Below are 23,417 nucleotides of genomic sequence, written 5' to 3'. Positions count from 1 at the left end.
ACTCGCGTTCCAGCTAGTCTGTTTCCTTTTTTGCTTTATTTTAGCAGCTGAGTAATACTTGAGGTTCCTGCATGTGTGGGCTGTACAAGCCAGTGTTAACTCCCTAAGGTGAGCCTTCACAAGGAGTTTGGAGCCCAGACAATTCTGACTATCCAGCCCAAAGAGAAATTCCTCTGGGTGGTACTGAACTGCTTCAGATCTGACAGCCAGATGCTGCTCTGTGTTGCTCTGTAGCTTCTGATTTGAGTCAAAGCTGTGTTGCAGAGCAGTGCCTTTGGCACAGGTTACCTCCGCATCGCATGACCTGCACTCGCGGAGCTTTCTACCTAAATGGCTGCTCTGACAAAAGAGCGAGTGGCTCAGCACAGGAGGAACACTAGAATAAAGCCCTCTCGGGGCATTCCGAAGACACTGCCTAAAATAAATGCCTTGGACATAGCAAGATACGAAACTGTGTCTTGTTTGGGATTGATGTAGATACCTGAAAGCCTCTAAAAGCGCCTTCTGAAAAATAACAGGCTTTCCTGCTTACAACTAAGCTAATCTCATTCTTTCTTTTCATTTGTTTTGCAAAATTTTGTTTGGATTGAAACTCTTGAGAACAAGGATTATCATCTTAATCTGTTTTGGTGTGGTCCTAGAACAGTGGGATTTTGATCCAGGGTAAACAGCCATGAAGCTCAGCTTCTGTGGAAGTAGCACTGTGTGTGTGTGTGTCTGGTGATACTGTTCTCCTTACTCTTCTATACTGGCATCTGGTGTAACGTGTGTGCTGCTGCTGTTTCCTATCAGGTCCGGTACAGTTCGGAGATCTAGCAGTACGAGTCCTCTTGGTTTTCCTAAAACTGGTGCTTCCCCTCCTTATCCTGGAGAGCATGGATCTGTGCCCAGCTCTAGAAAGCTCTCCTTTGGCGGTGCCAAGCCGTTTATGCCATCACCGCAAGGTAAGATGTCAACCGGCATGTTGCTGCCCTAATAAAATCATGTGCCTCTTTCCTGTAAAGAGTGAGGTTGTGACCAGCTGTAGCTGCCAGGTAATAGGGAATGTGTAATAGGGTTGTGTTCTCCCATGGCTCTTCTCAATAGATTATTTGACAAGTGTTTGGCCTCAGTAAAATGGAGAAGAAAATGCCTATTAGCCCCAGGAGAGGCAAGCTTTGATTTGGTGTCTGCATCAAACATTTTGCTGCCCTCTGAAGAGGGCTTCTGTGAGTGCAAAGTAACTTTTTACTGGCTCAGGCTGAGGTGAGAAAAAACATAAGCCAATTGTTGCCAGAGCAAAACTCTGACCAGCTTTGGAAGGGCTTGAACTTTACTGTTCAAACTGAAACGTAGCTGTCTGAATATCTGCTATCCTCATCCAGATGCTAACAAGCAATTCAAGTGCAAAGGCATAAGGAAAACCCCAGTGTGCAACTGATGCAAATTGCTGTTTTCTAGAAAAGAACAGACTGATATAACTAGCTATTCTAGTGTCTCCTATCTCTAATGTCTCCAATCCTATATTATTAGTATCTGCTGGTAGGAAAATGCAGAATAGTCATATTCTGTTCCTCTGAATTAATATCATTGCAAAGTCAGACTAAAATTGGCTAAACTAAAACCAGACAGAGTATTTTCCTCCTTTTACAGGAGTTGTTGATCTTTTCACTACACAGCTAGGGCTCGGACTGAGAAGATGGAAGAGATAACTAGCATCTTTCTATAAAACAGGTGGTGCATAGTGTTGTTATTGCCTATGGAAACTTAATACTGAATAAGCTTTTTTTTTTACTGTGTTCTCTCAAAGTTGGAACAATTCCAGAGCAGCCCAGCCAGACTGTTATCCCCTCTTCTCTTGGAGCAGAAGTGAGAAGCCGGATTCCTGTCGCCGGTGCGTTGGTCCTTACCTTCCTTCATTATGCCTATGGATAAGGCCAGAACCAGTCTCAGGGCACTCAAGGTTGGGTATTGTCCTTCAGCAGCTTCTCTCGATGCTTGGCCAGCCAGGATTTCTGTGTGCTGGTAGGAGTCAGGGTTAATATGTTCACGTCCTGTCAGCCAGCCTCTTCCAGTGCTCGCAGACCCTGTGTCACAGAAACTCGAATTTGGGACTTTGAAGTCAATGGATTGAGTGAAGGAAAAGTGTCTCAAGACCCCCGTCTCCCCCTCTGCCAAGTAGCCTGCTTGACGCGTAATGTCCTTGCTGCTGAACTCTGGCAGTCAGGGTCCCTTTCTCTGTCAGGGCTGCAGTGAAGGAAAGAAGTGACACTTCTATGTCCCTATTGTGCCTGTGCCTTCCTCCTGTAGAGTCAAAGCCAGATCACGCCTAGCAGATTGTGGCGCTGATCAGAGTGTCTTCCTTAGCCATCCAGTGAAGGTTTTGATCTGTAGATGTTTTAGCAGTGGGTTCTGGGATCAGGCTGGCTTTTTGTTGCAGAAACAGTAAATGATGTGATTTGTTGCTGTGTTTGGGCCCTCCAGGTTCCTCGGCGCCTGAACACTCTCCTCGAGGGATGGGATCCCGGCTCCACAGTGCTCCCAACCTGTCAGATTTGCATTCCTGCAGGCAGAAGATAACCAAGCAGCACTCTGATCCTCTCGTTGCTCATTTCGGTCATACACCGGTCAGCCAGCCTCTGCAGATCCATGGCTTGCAGCACTGCCGACAGCTCAGATCCTCACCGAAGCTGTCCGAGTTCATGCAGAGAAGCCCTTTGCCAACTATAATGGGCTCCCCTACAAAGGTATGTCAAGGAGTCTGCTTTTTGGGTTTCTCATGGCTCAATCTTTTGGGTTATTTGGGGGTGAACCACTGCGCGGTTGAATAACTCTGACCTGGATTTATCACCGCTTGTTCGCTTTTCTTCAAGGGCTGTTTAGTGATCTGTGTGAAATGGGGTAGTGTCCTAGTTCTTAGTGGACAGATCTCACTTGGCAGCAGCGTTCACCATCTGAGCAGAGTCCAGGGTTTTAAGCAGGCAATGAAAAGGGGCTGCCCAGATTAGGCAGAAGCGCATTAGTGAACTGCAGTGCCTGGGCTGGTTTGCACACAGCGACCCAACTTGTGACACAAGTGCGTGTCCAGTAAGGAGTCCCCAGCGGAGATGGCAGACGGTTAAGCAGGTGACAGCCCTGGTGTCTCATGCAAAGCTGGCACTGTGACAGCATTCTTTCTGCTTATGTTAGGCTGCCAGAAATTTTCAGCAGAGTTTGTTGTCCTTTCATTTCAGTCTTTCTGGGATCAGGGGTAAGTAACTGCATGGGGTGGGATTTCTGCCTCTCCATTTCAAACAGGTTATTTCAGACAGGTTATTAAGTGTACAGTTTTAATTTTGATAAACCAATGGGGGGTAAGGGGAACCTTTCTCCTTCACTTTAAAGACAGATCTCTGGTTTTTTTTTTTCCTGTTCTTCTTAGGCTGTGTCCCCGTTTGAGTTTCCCAAAACCCCAAGTTCCCAGAATCTCCTCACCCTCTTGGCCCATCAGGGGGTCATGGTTACTCCAACACGAAACAAGACCTTGCCAGATCTGAAGGAGATGGGTCATTTCCACTGCCAGCAAACTAGCTTGGGTTTGAGGCCCGTGGAAGAGATCAAGGGCAGGTGAGCTATAGTCTGCTTCATTCCCTAATACAGGACAGATGCGGCAAACTTCAAACCCCAGCTAACATTTAAGTTGTAGCGTAGCATCTGCAAACATTCTGCAGTTATCTCCTAGCACCCTTGGGTTACAAGCAGATAGGATGCAGATTTTTAAAGTCTTCCTCTACAGGGGCAGGCCATGCCCTATATTTTATAATATGAAAGATTGTCTGCAACTACACACTGTGTTTAGTGTCCAGGGTTTCATCAAGTGGGGTTCAAGGATTTTGTTATTAGACCAGACTCCCTGCAATTACGCAGATGCATGCCTTGCTCTTTGTGGAGCCAGTGCCTGTCATGGATGAGAGGGTGTTGTGAGTGTTCCTGATCTATGAAATGGTGGGCACCGATCCTCAGACCAGACATCTGTTTGAAAGCCACGTGCTGGATGTCATGAGCATTGCAGGATACAAAGTCGCTCAGGTGTTAGCGTTAAGTTTTTCTAACGTGCCTCTCTGCAGACTGCAGATTTTTGCAGTGATCTGGAGGAGTCCTCTGTTACTAATCTTCCATCAAAGAAAAATTGTGTTAGAATAATGCTGTAGTCAGTACTTGCATTACCGCAGTTACTCACGGCAGTTGTATGTTTTCTGCAAGTAGCATGAGGTGCTTCAGGTGCTCTGTTGAAAGAAGAGGAGTGGTTATTTCATCTCCAGACTGTTTACTGTGTAGTGTTAAGTGGTTGTGGACCAGCAATGGCACAAACTGGAGTGGAAGTTAGCTGAAAGCTTGCAGCTGTTGACTTTCCGCATCATGTTGTGTGTCCTCTTTTTAGATCTCTGAGCACGGGCAGGCTCACTGACCTGCTTCTGAAGGCAGCCTTTGGGGCACAGATCTCAGAAGCTGGCAGCAACGACAGCCTGAACAACGAGAAGCCAATGGAAATCGCAGGTAGGTGGGGAGGCCAGGCAGATCTGGCAGGATGTCCCGGCTTGGGGCGAACAGTTTGCCTGCATGGCCCCTGCGAATGGGAGGCTGCTTTTCTGATGGCTTTTGGCAAAGGAAGTGACTGCCGTGTGTGAGGAGTGCAGTGATGTTTGCTTTCTTTTGTGGAGCGCTCGAAGGTCTGTGGGCTGCGCGTGCTGTGTAATTGCTGGCTAGCGGTGTGATTTTTTTTGTAGGCAGGGCTTCCTCTTTTGGCCCCTTCTGAATGTGATAACATGTGGAAGTGGGGATTTTCTGCCAGGCGGCTCGAATACAGATGGCTCTGCAAGGGTGGGTCTTCCTGGGCTTGCAGGCTGGGCAGTGAGGAGGGGAGAACAGCTGCAGCAATGCGTAACGCAGCTCCTGTCCTGTAGTCCATGCCAGCCTGGCCCGGTCGTGTTCTCTGGGGATGCCTCCAAAGGGAGCGCTGGCCTGTGCTGGTAACCACTGTCTTCCAAGAGAGTCTGCAGGAACATAAAACTGCTGGGTGAGGCACACCATGCTCTGGGTAACTTTCCTGTGATGCCAGTCTGCACCTTTCAACTGTCTCCCCAGCTCCCTCAGGTGCTTACGGAGGGACCCTGCACTCTGGTGCCCGGGCTGGGGGCTCTGCCAGCCCATCCCCAGTGATTTTTACTGTCGGATCCCCTCCCAGTGGAACAACCCCCCCACAGACCACGAGGACCAGGATGTTTTCAGGTAAAGGGCTGATACCTACCTGCCTGTTCCAGTGGGAATGCCTGGGGGCAGAGCGATGTGTTGAATTCCTTACTGCTGAACACTGGTGGTGGCAGAGGGCTGCTCAGAGCACAGTCCGTAGAGCTCAGCTGGTCTAAATTCTAAATGCCTTTGAGGTTCTCATTCTGGCTCCTGCCAACCCCAGTTATTGCTGGTAACCATTTGCACTGGCACAAGGGCTAATGCCCTGTAGTGGTTTTCCAGTATTGGAAGAAAGAGGCAAACTATTCTTTTACTTCATTTCTCTCTGCTTCAGGAATGATGCTGCAGCTGTTCGTAGACCCACTGTTGCTGATAGGTCAACAAACGTAAAGATTGTGTTGTGTTCTCATTGTTTTCCCCATGGGTTTTGGATGAGCTGTAAAAGATGAGCGTGACCATCCATGCCCGACAATCTCGGTGCATGAGTACTGTTAGGAAAGGGCCACGGTGGCTCTGTATGCAAAATTATTAGTGGTGTTACTTATGCTCTGATCTGCTTAAGTAGGAAATGGGGAAATGCACTCCTGCTTGACAGATACTTCTTCTAAGATGCCAGTGCTCTGGCCTCATCAGCCAACAGTTGAGGCTGTGGTAATTGGCCCTTTTGGGATAGTGTGTCTGGGAGCTGGAGTCTGTGTACAGTTTAAGAAAACATTTGGACACTTTTATTTGCATTTTTGGCTGGTTTGTGTTCCCATCATGGCTGTTTGCCATCTGAATGTAGTCGCCTCTGTTGTTCCTAATTACTGCAGGGAAGGTTTGTATGTAACCCTGAATAAGCTGCTTGGCTGGGATGGGGGGACACATGGGCTCAGTTCCCGGGTATGGCATGGATTTCCATCCTAACTAAAACCACTCACACCCTTGATTGTCTGGAAAGTTGGGACCATAATCCTTTCTTTGTCTCGTATATTTGGAGGGTAAGCTCTGCAGGGCAGAGACTCTTTGAAAGTATCTGACGGGCCTGCAGCACAATGGGGTTACTATGCTGGCTACTGCCGAAATGTTATCAGTAGAGAGTTCAGACTGCCTGTATTGCTTTTGTGGGGATAATGGCAATTTGGAAGCAGATCCAAGCACCACTTTTTAGCAGGTTGATATTTGGATGCTCAAGAGTCTACGGAACGGTCCAGATCTCAGATGGGATGGCTGAAGGAGAACACTGTTGAATAGTGAACCTACAGCATGTACACAGGATTGGGTCAAGGCGGTCAAAGCAATGCTGCTGGACAAGCTTTGTTTATCAGGGCTGTGCAGTAACTCCTTATGTTATAGTTATAGTTAATGCACAAAGTTAATGGTGAAAAGGGGAGCTTTGCAAGCTGAAACTCTGCGCCCCAAGTGCTTGGACACACTGTGAGTAAGATCACTTGATAGATAGAAAGGCAGAGCCTTCTCATGAGTCATCAGAACAATTTCTGCAAACAGCCTCTTGGAATTACAGGGTATCCAGAATGTGATATTGTTGGTCCTTTCCTCTTTCTGAAAGATCTGAAAATACTCTGCTAGTCTTTGATGATCCACTTAGCTTTGAAGCATAGGTCCCAACAGGGAGAGAGCTTTGGGAGGAGAGGAGACCGTGCCTCTCTGCAGATCGGTTGTGCATTATATTGCTGATCCTTTGGAAGGCAGGGTAGGGCAGCAAATTTAAATTCATGGGTAGAAGAGAAACATCTCCCTCCAAAGGATCAGTAACAGTGGAGAACATTACCCTGGTAGAATTAGCAGAGTATTGTAGCTGGTATTGGCATCCTGCTGTCAGGCAGAATATATCCCTCTGTGGCAGTGTGTCAGGGGATATGAAGCCCTCTGGAAGTGGTGAATGTATTATGAATACTCTTGAGACAGAAATTCCTTTTGAAGTGTCCATCTTTCATATGCAATGTGCTCTTAGGGTCGATTCAGGGGAAAAAATTATGGTGAGGGAATTGTCTGATGGACGCTGTACCTGGTAGGGAACCAGGGCTCAGACCGTGCTGATCCACGATGAGGAAGTTGGCTATGGTGGTGTATGATAACAATCAGCCCAAGATACCATGGCAGGATTCAGAAAGTGTTTGGCCAAAAAAGAAAAAAAAGAGTGTTTCTGAATTGCTCCATAAATGACAGAAATTGTGGAAGGTGCATTAAGTCTGCTTGAGCTTGTGAGCTGGTCTACCTGAGTCGCTAAAGAGCTTATGTTGGGGGGTGCTTATTCTGCCTCAAGAGTCCTTGCATCTTCCTCCAAAGTACCTGTTGCTGGCTCCTATCGGAGCCAGGATCCTGGATCCTACAGGATTGTCCCATCTGCTGGGCGAGGAATACCTGGCCTACTATTATCTTCAGTAATTCCTTTACCTATTTTTCTTCCCAGTGGGGTCTTCCAGCTCTCTCAGTTCTGGAGGCTCATTCACCGGCAGGCACTTGGCAGTGGGAACTGGTGGGGATGCTGTGGAAGGCCCCTCAAGTCTCCGGTACACTTTTGCTGATCCGATCACTGCCAACCTGGAAGGTGCTGTTACGTTCGAGGCACCAGAGCTGCCCGAAGAGACGCTCATGGAGGTGGGTATTTCCCAGGGACCAGTTAGGGGCAAAGGATGGGGGAATAAAAGTAAAGTGAATCCGGAGGTCGGGTGATTCTGTGTTTGCAGCCAAGGGGGTTGCTTCTGAAGATGGAGCAAACTGGTTTGAAGAGAGCCAGGCCCGTGCAGTGCTCAGAAAGCCCAGGGCGTATTTAGCACAGTGACTTTTGAGCCCGCTGCCAAGCGGTTTGGTCGGTGAGACAGCCCATGGCTGAGGTTAAAATTCACCATTTCCAAAGCTGAAATTGCAGGTTGGAAACACCAGTTTATATTAACTGTCGTTCTATATTAACAGTTTCTGAAGAAAACCTGGGTACTGTGGGCCTTTTCCCTTTTAAAAGGCTGAAGAGTAGTACTAGCTGACTTGCGAGTAGCTCGGTGTGTCAGATGTCTGCCTGCTGCGCGCGCCTGGGGAGTCGGGCAGCGGCACGGCCTCTGCTGAAAGGGTCCGAACAAAAGTCACCCTGACGCCTGTGCCGCTGCTGAGGGCGGGGGGGCACCACGTTCTGCACCAGATTGCAGAGCTGAAAGGCTGCCAGGCTCCCCTTCTCTGCAGGCTGGAGACAGGCTGAAGCAGAGCGGATGCTTTTGTAGCTGAGATATATTTGAAATGTAGGTCAGGCTGCCCGTTTGCGGTGGAGGTGGGAGGCGGATTCAGTCACGGTTTCAGCTCTGCTCGTGATACCTCCTTGGGCTGTCTGGGACTGGGGAAGGCTCTTTCTGTCTGAATTTTGCTGAGGTTGCTAAAAAAACCCAGATACCTGCAGAGATATGCATACATTGTTCTAAGGATGTGGTTTTGCTCTTCTACTTCAGAATTTATTTAGCTCAATTTTTTTGTCAATTATACATTGAATTGCATTCGTTTGCTTAATTACCTGCAGAGCCACAGGGCTGGGACTGCCAGCATTGATCTGATCGCAATAGTAGTGACTTTAATTGAGCATCCTACCTGTGCGAGGTCCCAGAAGTATGGGGCCCTGCCAGCTGCCACCGCTTCAGACACTGGTCTGAAGAGAAGTGTCCTAAGGAACTATCATCAGCTTGATCTCGTTAATACCACTCGGCTCAGCTTCTGTGTCAGTAATAAGTCATTTGGGTTCGGTCATCATTTCTGCTGAGTACAGCGATCCATTTGCATGTCATAAAACCTTCTGGCACCAAACCTTTACAGCATATTTTGAGATCCTTTGTGCTCCGAGTTGGCCAGAATGCAAACCTGGCAGATTTTCTGATTTCTGCTGATACTTTCAGGGCATTGAAATCTTGCTGTTGAAGCCCCCCCTATTTACCTTGAGCAAAGCTGTTGCATTCAGAGAGGTGGTTCTCCCACCTTTCAAAAAAGTTTCTCTAGGTGCAGACAAGGCAAATTTAAGGCCAGGTTTTAGTTTGTTTTGCATTGCTTTGAAAACACAATGCAGAGATGGCTACGGAAGGAAAGACTCTTGTGATGCCAAATAAGGCCACAAATACCAGCAGAATTAATAGAAGCCGACTGTGTAAGCAGAGAGGAAGGGCTGTGCGTTGGTTAGAGAGGCCAGGCTGAGACCTGCAAGATCTCAGCAGCTTCCTGCTTTGCCACAAACTTCTTGTATGACTTGGCAATTACTTAATCTCCAGGTTCCTCCTCTGCTTTTAAAGAAAATAGAGGAAGATGGAGATAACGCTTCCTTACCTTACTGGACTGTCCAGGTAGCAAGGTGGTGGGAGGAGAGATTCATGTTTCAGATAGTCAAAACTGCCTTAGCAGCCAAGGGCCTGAGCCAGTGAATGAAAAACAAAAGCTTGCAGAACTTGAGCACGGGGTGGGTTTTTTTCCAAATTCATGTAGCAAACATCCTTACCAGCCCCCTTTGAGAGAATTGAGCTACTGACTGTTTGAAGATCAAGCAGGTTAGCCACTTCTCTACAGACAGAGTAGGAACAATGGAGTTGTATCTGATCCAGACAGCAATTCATTTTTTAGGACCCACACGCATTCAATTTTTCCACAAATACTAACTTCCCAAAAACGTTTTCAGTTTTCAGTTAAGCAATGCAGCTTCCCAGAAATGGGATAATCCCCTTTGATTTGTAGTAGCAGAGAAAAAAACTGCTTTGAAATGAACGTAGCACGTAGTGTGCATGCCATTGACTAAGTGGAAAGGTGTTGCAGATGAAAGGTGGTCCTTGGTGTCTCTGCAGGGGACCTCACCCGAGGCTCACTGCTCTGAACCGGGCGGATACAAAGACCAAGGGCTAAGTGAGGGCTGGGCTGCAGGGTGGGGGACACTGTTTGTGGTTTTCTGTGGCGTAGGAGGTTGTCACTCTCGTGAAATCCAAACCGGCTCTTAGTTTTGTACCAGCATTGCCATGGTGTGGACCAGAGCTGGGCCCGTGGTGCAGATGCTTTCTCCCCCTTCCTGGCTGACTTCTGGAAGAGTCCCACAGAGCTGGGATGCTCCTTGGGAAGGGGGCATGTCATTTTTGGAGCAAGTCTCGCCAGCTTCTCCAGGGGGCTGCCTAGAAATTTCTGGCCTGGGGCTGTCACAGCTGTTACCGTGGAGCAGGAACCAGTGCAGTGTGTGGGCTCAAGGCTGAGTTTGGCTCTCCCTGCCCAAAGCTGAGGTGTTAGGGGGGTTTGGGGCCTGGGTGTTACTTCTGTTAGCTGGGGTGAGTCGCTGGCACAGCTCTAGGTGAGCAGCCCTCCCTGGCCCGCCAGCTTTCCCTCTGTAACTCCCACCTTGGTGTCCCTTCAACAGCAAGAGCACACCGACATTCTGCGCAGCCTCCGCTTCACGCTGGCCTTTGTCCACTACGTGATGGAAATCGCTGCCCTTAAAGGCAACTCCAGCGAGATGAGCAGTTCAGTGACATCGGAGTACCAGCTCCAGGAGAGCGTGGTGGCCGACCAGATCAGCCTCCTCAGCCGGGAGTGGAGGTAAGGACCGGGGAGAGAGCCACCCAACTTCCATGTCTTCTCACTTCCTCCCACCCCATGTACCGTTACGTACCGGAAGTCCTTTGGGACACTCACCCCTGTCCCATCGATCTATTTGCATGGCAATGTGCTTTCTTTGCAGCTACGCAGAGCAGCTGGTGCTGTACCTGAAAGTAGCGGAGCTTCTGTCCTCGGGGCTGCAGATGGCCATAGAGCAGATCAAAGCCGGCAAGCTGTGCCTCTCCTCCACCGTCAAGCAAGGTAAGGGGCCGCTGGGCACACGGCGCCAAGGGCTCGCCTGGAATGCAAGTATTAAAAATATCGCAAAGGGTACGGAGGGGGTCGGGTGAGTGTGAACCCCCACCCATATGCCCCGGGGCTTATTTCTTATTGTCCCCTTGCACAGCCGGGTCTTTTTCACTCGCACTGAGGGGAATGTTCCCCTCCTCACGTTGACTTTAGGTCTCAAAACTCCTGCTCGTGCCCCTGTGAGAATCTTCAGCGCTAATTAGTGAGAGGGGAATGTATCTTATCTGATTCCTTCTACATCTCTATCTCAGGTGCTTATTTGTACTTGATGTAAGTCCAACTTAATTATACAGTGCATGTCCTGGGAAGTGCTTACTTGGCAAAAGGAGACCTGTCTTGGCAGTGATGATTTTTCAAGTGAAACAAAAACACGGGAAGTAAAATACTGGTAATGCCAGAGTCACTTCATTGCTGGTGTTACAGCCTCACATTTGCATCTGACTGGCTGGTTTGTGATGTGAGCTGGCTGTGATTCAGTGGTTAGAAAAAATAATTTTAAAACTCCCATTGTAATGTTACTGAGGGAGCTTTTTGAAGTGCTTGACCCATCAGCTGCCTTTCCCAAGAGCTTAGTCTTTGGAAGTACTTGTGCTGCCTTGGGGTGGGGTGTAAAAAAATAGAAGTTAAATACAATAAGCGCATGTACGGTGTAGCAGGCAGTATGGAGCAAGGTGCACGGGTTTGGCTACACGTCTTCCACATGTCCAGGCTAACAGGAAGGTTGTCATAACCCAAATACATTATTCCTCTTCAGAGCAGATTGCAACTTCTAGATTTGGAGTGTGATTTGTCCTTCAGCGTGTGGGAATTGGGCAAAGCTGTCTTTTTCTTGTTTCTTTCCCCACAAAGTACTGTTCCCTTGAGGTTTTTCAGGGCATAGTGAGGACACGAGGGTTTTAACAGTACTTCTGTCCCATGTATATGGAAAAAGCAGGGAAACATGACAAGAGACTGCCCTGGAGTGTCCTTGGGCAGTGTGTGCCAGGCAGGGTCCCTACCCACAGCCAGAGCTCTGGCATAGCTCAGAGCTCTGATTGAATTCCATGGAGGACGATACTGCTGTATTTATGTGTTGCTTCAGTTTTTAAATAGTCTCTCTCAACTCTTCTCATGGAGTTTTTTGTTTTGCCCCCCTGATGTCGCCCACGAGCTTTGGGGTTCCCACTCCCTCTCAAATTCCTTCTGAGCAAGGGTGATTTGACAGTCTGACCCTGACAGGATCACGGTTTTGTACCTCGGTCCTTTTCTCTGACGAAGAGTTGGCAGCAGCCTTCCCTCCTGGAGGCAGTCTCTTCTCTGCTCTTGTCTCTGCCTGGGAAGGCCAGATTTGGTGACAAGGCTTGGCTGCCATGTGAGGTTGCCCCTCTGCGTTGTAGCTGAGAGAGGCTGATTTGTGGTACGGGTTAATTTGCCTCCCCCAGGAGCAAATCCTGCAGTGTGGGTATTCTCTGCTATGTGCACGTAGCAGTTAATACTCATGAGATGTTGGTGGGAGTTTGTGTTCAGTGCATTGTGGAGATCGTGCCATGCAGCTAGGGAGACTCAAGCCTGTGGCACTACTCGCTCTTTGGGATTGTTATTTAATCCCTCAGAATCATATTTGATTCCTGATTCTCTGCCCCGTAACCTTCCTGTCCTAGCTGCTGTGGTTCAGGAGAAGAGGTGGCCTTTTGCAGGCATCAGTGTCTTTTCTTTCTGGGACAGCAGAGTCCCAGAAGGGAGATTCTCTTGCTTAGTCAGTGCTGCTCATCCGCACTCATCTCCAACAGCTACCACAGGCAAGTCACGTACTTCTTCACTGCACGTCATCACCCATCAAGTAGCAGAAGCTTTCTATCTGGCACGTCTGTTGCTTCTGGTGGTGTGTGAGACATCTTTCACGGTGCATAGTGCTCTCTGCCTTGTGGCAGCTGAAGGAAACAAAAGTAGACCTGGCCTCAGGGGAACCAGGCATATGTGTAGGTGTTGCCATGTGCAGGCTTACACCTGGAGAAGGTGACAGAGGACAGGAAAAAGACCCTGCTGGTGCAAGTACTTCCCTGCCCGTTTTTCTTTTGGCTTTAATGTAACCCTGTTGTCTTGAAGTTACTCATTTGGGGCCCTGTGCATGGAGATCGGGAGGCACAGGGAGAACTGGAAGTAGTGCCTAAAGCATTTCTTTCCTTTACTCTAGTTGTGAAGAAGCTGAATGAGCTTTATAAATCCAGTGTATCATCCTGCCACTGCCTCAACATGAGACTCCAGAGGTTCTTTTTGGACAAACAGAAACTCATGGATCGGATCAACAGCATCACTGCAGAGAAGCTCATCTTCAGCTATGCTGTGCAGATGGTAATAACCGTACGGTGCCTGGGAGCAGGGTTAGCACATAGCCGGTGTCGGGCAGTGACGGTTCCTGCTGGTGGCCTTAGCAGACGGTTTTACTCGTGATGCTGTGTGCAGCCTCTGGAGGCTGGCGAGGGAGGTGTTCGTGCAGCTGAAGGGCAATGCTGGGAAGGCCAGGTCTGGTCTGGGAGTAACCTCTTGATGCGGGGTTGTTGCCTGCAGGTGCAGTCTGCAGCCCTTGATGAGATGTTCCACCACAGAGAGGACTGCGCACAGAGGTACCACAAGGCTCTGCTGCTGATGGAGGGGCTCCTGAACATCATCACTGAACAGGGGGACATAGAAAACATCAGTAAATGTGAGTGTTCAGTGACTTCTTTCTCACACTAGACCATGTGTTTTTCTAGCTGCATGGATCAGAAATTTGAGTACCCGGCATCCTTTTTTCCTTTGGCTACATCTTGGTGGACATAGCAGAGATCTCTTGGCTTATTGTAGCTCCTCGCAGCCTGGCCTCTCGCTTTCCCAGCGGGAAAACTGTTAGAAATGCAGGTCCCTGTTCTAAGCCGGATTTTGAGAGCTTTCCATGCGGAGTGATTGCCAGCGCTTTGTTGGAGCTTTTGATGTGTGAAAGAACTTGCTGAAGGAAGTGGTTTGGCAGCAGCAGCAGGGGCCTGGGTTTGCTTTCCAGCCGACACCATCCCTCTGATCGCACAGAGCACTTGGGAACGTGAAACTGCAGCAGCTCTCGGGCAGAGATGACCCATCAGCACAGCGAGAGCTCCTTCCAACACATCTTCTGAAACAGGACTGCTCACCTGCCTGGTTCCCCAGCCCCGGGCCTGGCTGAGCAGAGAGCAGACAAGTATTTTTCTCATCAGCAGCCGCTTGCTGCAGCAGTGAAAGCTGAACTCTTACCTACTTGCTATCGCTTGGCATCCTCTCCCAGGGACAGATGGACCCCTCTGTCTGCTGCTCCGAGCTGTCACCTCTCTCGCGCTCTCCCTTTGTCGTGAGGGGTGTTACTCTCAGCTGCTGCCAGCTCCGCAGCTAATGCGTGTGGAGTGGAAGGGAGAGACCTCACTTGCTCTGAGCGCGCTTTCCCTGCCCTTACGGCTGGGGTTTAATCACCTCTGCCGTCTCTCTCTACAGGAGGTGGGCGGAGGGATGGGGGCTGGCCGTTGTCTGCTAGAGCAGCTTGTCTCGGCCTCGGCTCTGCTCCACCACAGCTAAAGCAGCCCAGCCGCAGCGGTCCCTGATGGCGTGGGTACGGCCGAAGGGCAAACCCTGCCTCTCCCCTCTGCTGGCTACCAAATGCCTTTCTGGGGCCGGTGTCCAGAGTGCTGCCAGGCTGCTCTAGTCGTCTGTGTAGGCAGAGCGCTTGGGTAGGTAATGAGAGAAGAGATTTCTGGCTCACAGGCAATCAGTCAGTTAATTATCACCAACTTTCACAGTTGATGTGAGGCTCGCTGAAGGAGAGCAAAGGGAGATTGGCAGGTGGTGTGTGGTACTAAGTGAGTAGGGAATACTAAGCAGTTTCTATTGTACTGTTTCTTACCAAACCTAAATCGCATATTTTGTCCAGAGACACAGTTAATGCATCTAATAGATTTCTTTTCCCAGTTGATAACCTGGTATTCTCTGTTTTACCCTATGTTCCAGCTTCCTGATGGGGCTGTTCTCTGGTAGGCTGTAGTGGGTATGCATTTCATTTTACATCTTAGGTATATGATTACTTATTTCTGAAAAGTAAAAATGATGAATCTAGAAATACAGCAAGTCTTCCTGTGAGAGGAATTAATTTCGCCAAACATTTAGCTTTTGAGAGAGTCTTGGGCTCAGACAGTGAGAATCGGGACTGCCCGTGCTGGGCTGGGCTCAGTCTCTCGGTTGGAAGCCATGACAAATGGCACTGGAGACCACAAGCCATCTTACCTGCTGGCAAAAGCCTCTCCCGTAACTAAAAGGGAATAAACTGTCCTGGCAGACGGTGGTTCTTTATAACGTATTAGTACCTCTGTCAGAACCGCTGCCTCCTGCCTTTCGTTGTTGGATTTTCAATTATTCAGCCCCTTGACCTGTCCCTTCCCTGCACGGTGTTTGCAGTCAGGTCCTCACCTAGTCTACATCGGTATGTGGTAATGATTCTTGAAGGGCTGCTTAGATTTGCTGAAGTTCTGCCTTTTTTTTCCCCCCCTTAATCTCTCTGTTTTGTTCGTCTTTATATTGCCAGGAAAATGAGAAGTTGATTTCTTTTGTTGTCTCTCTCTCTCCCAGGTAAACTGTGCATCGAGCGCAGGCTGTCAGCTCTGCTGTCGGGGTTCTGCGCCTGATTTCAGTGGTGGTGTTCTTCATGCACCTCGCCCCAGCCGATCACTTTGTTTCCAACGGCCTGCTGCTGTGGTGGGAAATGATGTCGGCAGCAGGAGACCTGGAGGATGAACTGCTCGATGTTTTGTATTTTGACGTTTTGGGAAGTTGTTCCACAGAGTCGGATTCCTTTGCGGGGATGTGTGACTGCAGCAAGCACAAACACTTCCCTGCCCGAAGGCCCGGGCAAAGACGTAGCCGATGTGGAAAGGTTTCCCTCGTTGGCAGAGAGGATGAAGGATAGAAGTCCACTTCTTCCCAGCACTTTGAAGGATAAGACTGCTGCCTGCCCCTCTTGCTTAAGGACAGGGTATTCCAGTGCTGTGTCCGTTGCAGGCAATGGATGTGCTGAAACTGCTGGCTGCAGTTCACCTTGGAGGGTGTCATTCAAAAAATCAAGGCCAGTTTGTGTACTTTCCCCTACCCCGGCTGACAGCCAGGCATCTCCAAGCTTCCCAGCAACCTGAGGCTCCTCTCCTTTCTCCCTTCTCCTCCGTGTCTGTGCCTGGAGGGCTTACTGAATGGCAGAGAGGAGGGAGTCCTCTCCCTTTTGCCGGAGCGTTGCTGAAGTGGCTCCCACCTCTGCAGACTTCCCAGGTGAGCAGAGGACACGCCGCTGCTGGGGGAGTTTGCATCTCCCGTGGCCGTGTGTGGGCTGCCTCTCCGCCTGCATGGGCCAACGACACGGGGAATGAGACTCTGCGCAGGAAACAGGAGGACGACGGAGGGCGTGATGCTCCTGTGTTTGTAAGAAGCCAAAACCAATCCGTTCCTCCCTGGGTCCCCGAGCTCAGCGGGATCAACGTGAGGGGCTGCCGGCTGTTGAGCCCGGCCTGTCAGTACATATCTCCCAGGAGGAAGCCCCAGCGCTGTCCTGCTCTCGGCTGTTGGCTCGGTGACCCCTCTCCCCGCCCCCCGAACTGCAAACACTAGCTTTGTGAATCAAAGGAGCACTTTACACACTATGGGAACTTTGAGAAGTTGACTTTGCATCACACGACAACCCAGGAACATCACGACTGTTAGGAATGCTGTTCTTTTTATTCCTTTCCTTGCTTCCTGGTTGTTTTATTGCACTACGTGTGTGCGTATATTAATATGTATTCCTAAGGGTGAATATATATTGATATATATATATGGTTTGTGTGTAACTGTATGTATTTAACTGTACTGTATCTTGTGAGTGCGAGGCAAAAAGCACTGCGGAGTCTGTGCTGCTCCTCCTCCACACCAGGCAAAGCTGACTGGCAGTACCAAGATGTGTTTTGGTTTTGTTTTTTATTTAAATGTTCTTTTAAGGACAGTCAGTACAAAGCTCCGTACTTTTTAAGAGCTCGAGAACAGGCGTTAAGATCCTACACACTTACAGTTGGAAACGCATTTTTTTTAAGACGTTTTATTTGCTGCTTCATTTTTTTTTTTTTTTTTATAAAGAAATCTTGTAGTGTTCAGTTTTATGTTCAGCATTTCTTTTAAGGAGACTCTGTAGCCAAATGAGACTGAGGGTGCGAGTGGCTGGAGTTCTGGTTGAGGCTTCGGATGCGGTGAGCATGTGCGTGAGAGGATAGCTGGCTGCCTTTCCGTCTGTCTGCGTGCACGCGTGTGTGTCTTAATTTATCAGAGTCATGGCAGTATTCTGTTAGCGCTGGGCAGAAAAGTATCTTTGAAAGCAACTCGAAACCTCAGGCTTTGTTTTTGGGGATCTAAAAATATTTTGCACACGGTGGTTAAGTCCTCATTGCTTTTTTTTCTCTCAACATTGGCATGTTCAGTGTGATACTTTACAAGGGTTTCAGGAGCAACTTAATTGACTTTGGAGCTGGCATCATCTTTGGCAACATGAGTGTTTCTGATCGCAGAGCAGAAATGCCAATACACAAATTTAAAAAGATTTCCAATTGCCCCAACCAGGGAAGGTTAAGTGTAGCTTTCACAAATGCTTCGGTATTGGGCCGCTGTTACATCATACGTTCACAGCCTGCTGCTTTTGTGGCCATTTGTGCTTGTGCCTGGGAAAAAAAAGAATAAAATAAATCCAAAACAAAACAAAAAAAGACAACAAACAAGAAAACATCCAACCAACCCCCCCAGCCTGTGGCCAGAAATGCTGAGAAGACCCAGACTGCTTCCGGAAGGATTGTACCCGTTGTGCAAAGGGCTACGCTGTGGGTGGGAGCGGCGCAGCGGGAGGCAGCAGCAAAGCACTACGCCAGGACGGACTCCGCAGTACGGACACCGCTACGCGCCCCGCACCCTCCCGGCACCCCTGGGTCAGCACCCGCAGCCACCGCCTGGCACCCACGTCTGCTGCAGGTGTCACCGTCCCCGTGCGCGGCGAGCTCAGCGCTAACCTTCCAGCTGTACTTAATTACTTGAATGTACCAAAATTGTCCACATTCAATGTACACAAGTATATATTGCTCCAAAAAATTTGTGGTTTACAGACCTACAACTGATATATATGTATGTGTTTGTGTATATACATACAAGGGTATGTGTGTGTATGTATATAGATACACACACAAACACAAACGTGTATATATATGTTTTCTCTCAATACTTGAAACTTAGCCACTGTGCTTGAATGAAAAAAAAAAAAAAAAAAAAAACCACACAAAAAACACACAAAAACCCCTCCCAAAAATGGGGGGGGAAAAAAAAAAGAAAAATCAGACAGGTGATTTATTTTGCCATCACTTTCTTTTTTTATCTAACTGCATGTAGTGTGAAACCAACTTTTTTGGTGAAACATATTTATTGCTTTGTAGACAATAAGGTATGCAAAAAAAAAAAAAAAAAAAAGAAAACACCCCAAAAACCAACCCCCAACCATTGTTGAAGTTGCTAGTGTAGGCCACCTGCTATTGTCATGGCTTTGTTACTGTCGCAGCGTTTGTGTGTAGCGTCTTTAATAGATTTCAAGAAACCTCAGTCTAATAAACATGTATCTTCAGGTTTGTGAGAGCGTATGATGATGTTCTTTATAAGGTAATGCTTGATACTTTGTCAACATTTTTTTTATTTGTTTTGTGTGACTTTTTTTTGGCTTTAAATTGTACAACACCAATTTAAGAAAATAAAATTGATTTGAAATTGTTAGTGGCCTGTTTTCAGTCCTTTATTGTTCCAGTTAGTGCAGTATCCGAGTAAGGTATTTAATGCGTTTGGTTCTACCAGCTTTGACTTTCAGGTGGAAAAGTACCGTTGCCCCCTTTTCACAGAGGGTGAAGCTGGGGACAAACCTGGCTATGTTGCCTAAAACCACGCACGGAGCCTTTGAATTTGGAAAAGTTAAAGCCAGTTTCCGGGTGGGAGCTGTCGTCGCTAGTTCATCTCTCCGTTACCTGGCTGCGCTCTCTTCCTGCTGCAGTTGGAAACGGTCAGGAGTTGATAGCAGACCCCTTCCCCTCTATTAGATGCTTCAATTTCACCCATCTTCCAGTGTTCCAAGATCATCCTGTCGGAGCTATTTGTTACTCGGCGCTCCGGTGCGAGGCACGCGGGAGCAGGGGTGTCTGCGGGCTGTACGGAGGGGTGAGGACTCGGAGTACGTCTTTGTAGTCATTGCAGTTTGTTGTTTGAACAGAATGGCACGTGGCTTTGCTCTCTCTTGCCCACCTAGCTATGCAAAACACCACTGCACGTGGCGAAAAGTACGACGAGTATGCTATGAGCGTTGGTCCTGACTTTGGGTGCGAGACGGGTAGTTGTTGTCCCTGCTCTGTCTCAATCAGAATAGTCTAGGACGAAAAGCTGAGCTCCGCATCTGGGACGTGAGCGGTCCTGAATAAATTAGTCCAGTCCTTCCACTCTTACAGAAACTCTAGCAACAGAGGTGTAAACTTTCAGGAGCCGAATACCGTAATTCCAGCAAATATTTCCCAAAACTCCGCTTGCTGGAGCATGCATGTTATTGTTGGCCGAGAACATCCCTGGGGAGAGTCCTGCCCGCTGGCTCCAGTGTGACTCAGCATCACCCCATGCAGTCACTGGACTGTATTGTGCTTCTGTAAGAAAAGACCTTATTTCAAAATCTTCATTTACTGAGCTGGAATTGTTGGGTTTTTTTTTTTTTTTGCTGAGCCCTATTTATAACTTCTGTTTCCTGCCCCTGCCTTTCCCAGCACAGGGAATTGGGACACCACGTGTTTGCTCCGTGAGAACCCGGAGCCTGGCTCTACTCAGGCGTGCTTCACGCTGGCGCAGGGAGAGCCGGTTCCTTTGCCCCACGCCGCGGCGGCGCCACTGTTGGGGACAGCTCTGAGAGGCTGCGCTTCAGTGGGGTGAAAACGTGGTGGTACATCCTGGGCAAGAGCCTACGGCAGCTCTCAGTAAATATAAATGCTGGTGGTGCTTAAAGCCTGGCAGCTCAGCGCACTTGGATCTTGGGGTTTTGGGGATTTGGTGGGTTTTGTGGGGGTTTTCTTGTTTGTTTGTTTGTTTGTTTGTTTTTTTACATGTAAAGCCCCCTTTTGTGGGAAAACCTTGTGTTTGTTCCCTGTGGTATGGGATTGTGGTAAAGAATACATATATACACACACGTTTCTGATGCTGAGGGTAAGGGAGGGGGTTTCTTTTGAAGCTGCCTGTGAAGAGGTTTAAAGGTTCAGGTGGAAAAACTGTAGCCAAGTGAAAGACGGAGCCCTGTGTGTCATGTTCCCATGTGGGCAGAGAATAGTCTGCTTAATCCATGGGACCCTCGCAGGCAGCAGGGCGAAGGGGGAAGGTGGTAGCCGGGAAGCCTTAAACAACAGAAATAAACAGTCTCTTCTAAAAGCACTAAAGTGTGGGGCCCAAACAGCTGAAAATTGCACAACTTCCTCGATGCTGACTGTGAGGTTATGCTGCTGTTGACTCCAGGAGAAAACAAACCCGAGCGATCCTTGCAGGGCGTTTGGCTTCGTTCCCACTTTTTATATTTAGTTGTTGGTAAGTACGTCAGCGAAAACGTGCTCATTCAACTCTGAAAGATCAGAGGTGGCTTAGTGACATCAAGGAAGTAGGAACGGGTGGGTGTATGTTGAACTGAGGCGATACAAAGATCAGCCATTCCCCTTCCAGTTACCAGCTCTGTTACACCTTTATTTCACCAGGAGTTAACTCCTCCGCAGCGTATTTTAGCTCTGCAGTGTTTGACATCGTATCCTCCCGCAGTGCCATGTGGTGGCCACTGTGTGCTGGCCGATGGCCTCGCTCAGCTGCGCGGAGCGAGTGGTCGGCTGGAGGGGTTTTGGTGAAGGAGGGGAAGGGCTGCCTGGCAGGGAGGCAACGCGCTGCCCGAGCTCTGCAGGGCGGGAGATAATGCTCTCCAGACAAATCCTAGCGGTTGGATTTACTTAAATTTATTACCATAAATGTAGCGCTGATGATGGGTGCTGTTGCCTGGATGAGGAATGGCACGTAGCGCGGGGATGCAAACTTCCCTGGGACGTTTCTGTTCTAAAAATGGCATTTTTAGGGACAATAGAGTCGAAACCACCCCCCCTCCTGGGAGCTGAAACCTGGCAGGGGATTTGAATGCTTTCAGAAAGCATGTTAAATAATGTATTTCTAAGAACGAGCTTAAGCAAATCATGTCAAACACAGGTTTCCTCCCTTACTGTGGACAGAGGGTACCTGTGTTTCCGAATGTTCGCAGTTGTCCTTTATGAGCCCCCGCGGGGCCCCAGATGCTGCAGTTTGAGGTCCCTGGGAGCTGGACCCAGCCACCTCTCGGGCTGTTACACACGCCTGGCCGGCTCCACAATACGGCCCCGGATCCAAAGCGCTGGTGGCAAGAAGAGTCAGCTCCCAGAAAGTCATTCCTGAGCCTGCAGCGCGCGAGGCAATGCGCTGCAGACCGACGGCACATGGGGTTTGTGGCTTCGGCTCCTTCCCAGCGCCTGCTGCGCCCGAGTATTCGCTTACGTGGGCAGAGGGACCATTAACAGACCGCGGCAGGGAATTACAAGTCTGCTAGGGTTCCTGCTGCGGGAAATCTTGAGACACAAGTGAATTGTTGCTGAGCTTCTCCCAGTTCAGATCTCGTTTTAGGCAGTTGAGTCACTTCCAAGTGAGAACCTGCTGGTCTGTGTTACAGCAGGAGCACCTGGTGGAGGGAGAACACTTCACTTGCTCTCAAAAGGGAATATTCCCCACAGCTGGAAGAGTTTCCAGTGCTTTTCTCTGGTATTCTTCTGGTTCCCACTAGCACCCTGATGCACAACTGCTGGGGAGCTGCAGACCAAGGTACTCCTCGTCCCTGGCAGCACGGCACGTCTCCAGGTCCCGACATGGAGGTAAAGAGCTTTTAACTACACCTTTTGACATCTCCTGAACTTCTAGTGCCGTGCAGCAAAGAATGTTTGCCCAAATGAGAAAACGTTTTCTCCCCAAACTTGCTTTGGGTTTGCATTCCCAGCACTGCAATGATGATCTTTCCACTGTGAGTCCCCGGGTACGCACTAACCCTCAGCCCCGACTCCTTCCAGGGACGGGAGGGCTGTGGGTTTTCATCCTCTGCGGGAGGCGGGTGGTACACCGCACTCCCCACCCAGCCCTTAAACTCACGAGCGATCAGTTCAGCAGGGGTTTTTTTCTTCCCTTTAATAGAAAGCAGTTTGAAGACAATGTCCTTCAAGGCACAATGTTCCTTCAGAGCTTTTTTTTTATTGATTTAAAAGAAACTATACTTCTCTGAAAATTTAAAGCAAATCCTCTTGAAACAAATATGTGAGTTCTCAAAGCAGTCTTTGTGGAGGAAGATGAGAAAGTTGCTGGGGTCATGTTGCCAGAGAAAGAGGAACAGGCAGCTCCGGGAGGGCTGAGCATCGTGTGTGGCCCGCTCTGCCAGCCGGAGGGGACAGACCCATGTGTCCCCCGGGCGGAAGGAGCAGGTCCCCAGCCAGGGGCTGTAGCTGCGTGTCCCCTGGCAGGGAGCTCTGGGGAGGAGAATGCGGCCCCAGAGCCCCCTGCCTGCAGGCTACCGCCAGATGGTCCCAGCCCCGCTCCGGCCACGGGACCTGGGGAGCAGGGTGGCCCTGGGAGGGAGGAAAGGAGGGAGAAATCCAGCCAGGAACTGCCCCTGTGAGCACTCCGATAAACCAATGTTGAGTGAGGATCGATACTGATGCCGTCATGAAACTGAAATTACTGTGCCTCAAAACACGACGATGCTCGGCCCCCGGTCCTGCAGCTATTTTGCTCCCCGCACTGGCTAGCTGTTTGACCAAGGTGTCATCGGCCCCGAGTCCCCAGCTGCACTGGTACCTAGAAAGCTTTTACGAGGCTGATTTCACTGCTGAGTAACCCTGATGGCAGCACTCTCACTTAAGGCAAAGCGGATGTACCAGTCAATGTACTTTAAGTTTATCAGTCCTATTAAACAGGTTTGATGCGTTCTGCTCCTGACATAAACAGCAGGGAACTTGGCGGATTGTTTGCATCGGTTCCAATTTAATCCTGGGTACACGTGTGAGAGGAATGAAAGCCCTTGTTAACTTAATTCCTGAGGATGCTGGGTGCTGGCTGTGCATTCCAAATCTACTCCAAGCAAGCGCGCTGGCTTGGCAAACCCCACGCGGCGATCTGCCATGGGACCTTCTGCTCCACGCCGGGGACTCCAGCCGTGTCTCTGCTGCCTTGTCACTCGAGATGCACATCCCTGAGGGTCGGGGGTCTCCCTT

General features: G+C 49.2%; 1 protein-coding gene across 5 annotated transcripts in view; it reads left to right on the top strand.

The window, feature by feature from the left end:
- ULK1 (unc-51 like autophagy activating kinase 1) overlaps positions 1–18,852 on the top strand; it is an 83,585-nt gene extending 64,733 nt beyond the window's left edge. For 4 of the 5 annotated variants that reach the window (XM_082491683.1, XM_082491682.1, XM_082491685.1 and 1 more), the window contains 12 exons: positions 793–944; positions 1,790–1,873; positions 2,464–2,726; positions 3,401–3,585; positions 4,400–4,515; positions 5,104–5,247; positions 7,622–7,809; positions 10,571–10,749; positions 10,892–11,010; positions 13,232–13,389; positions 13,606–13,741; positions 15,661–18,852. In XM_082491683.1, coding sequence (XP_082347809.1) covers positions 793–944; positions 1,790–1,873; positions 2,464–2,726; positions 3,401–3,585; positions 4,400–4,515; positions 5,104–5,247; positions 7,622–7,809; positions 10,571–10,749; positions 10,892–11,010; positions 13,232–13,389; positions 13,606–13,741; positions 15,661–15,716 — 1,780 coding nt within the window. In that variant the 3' untranslated portion in view covers positions 15,717–18,852. The remainder of the gene's footprint in view (positions 1–792; positions 945–1,789; positions 1,874–2,463; positions 2,727–3,400; positions 3,586–4,399; positions 4,516–5,103; positions 5,248–7,621; positions 7,810–10,570; positions 10,750–10,891; positions 11,011–13,231; positions 13,390–13,605; positions 13,742–15,660) is intronic. The other variant, XM_082491684.1, reaches the window with a different exon arrangement.
- The last annotated feature ends 4,565 nt before the right edge of the window (positions 18,853–23,417 follow it).

This window comes from Vanellus vanellus (assembly GCF_965231255.1).
Source record: "Vanellus vanellus genome assembly, chromosome: 16".
In the NCBI taxonomy this organism is placed as follows: Eukaryota; Metazoa; Chordata; class Aves; order Charadriiformes; family Charadriidae; genus Vanellus; species Vanellus vanellus.
Note: the sequence above shows the minus strand (reverse complement) of the source record. Positions and strands in the feature narration are given on the sequence as shown.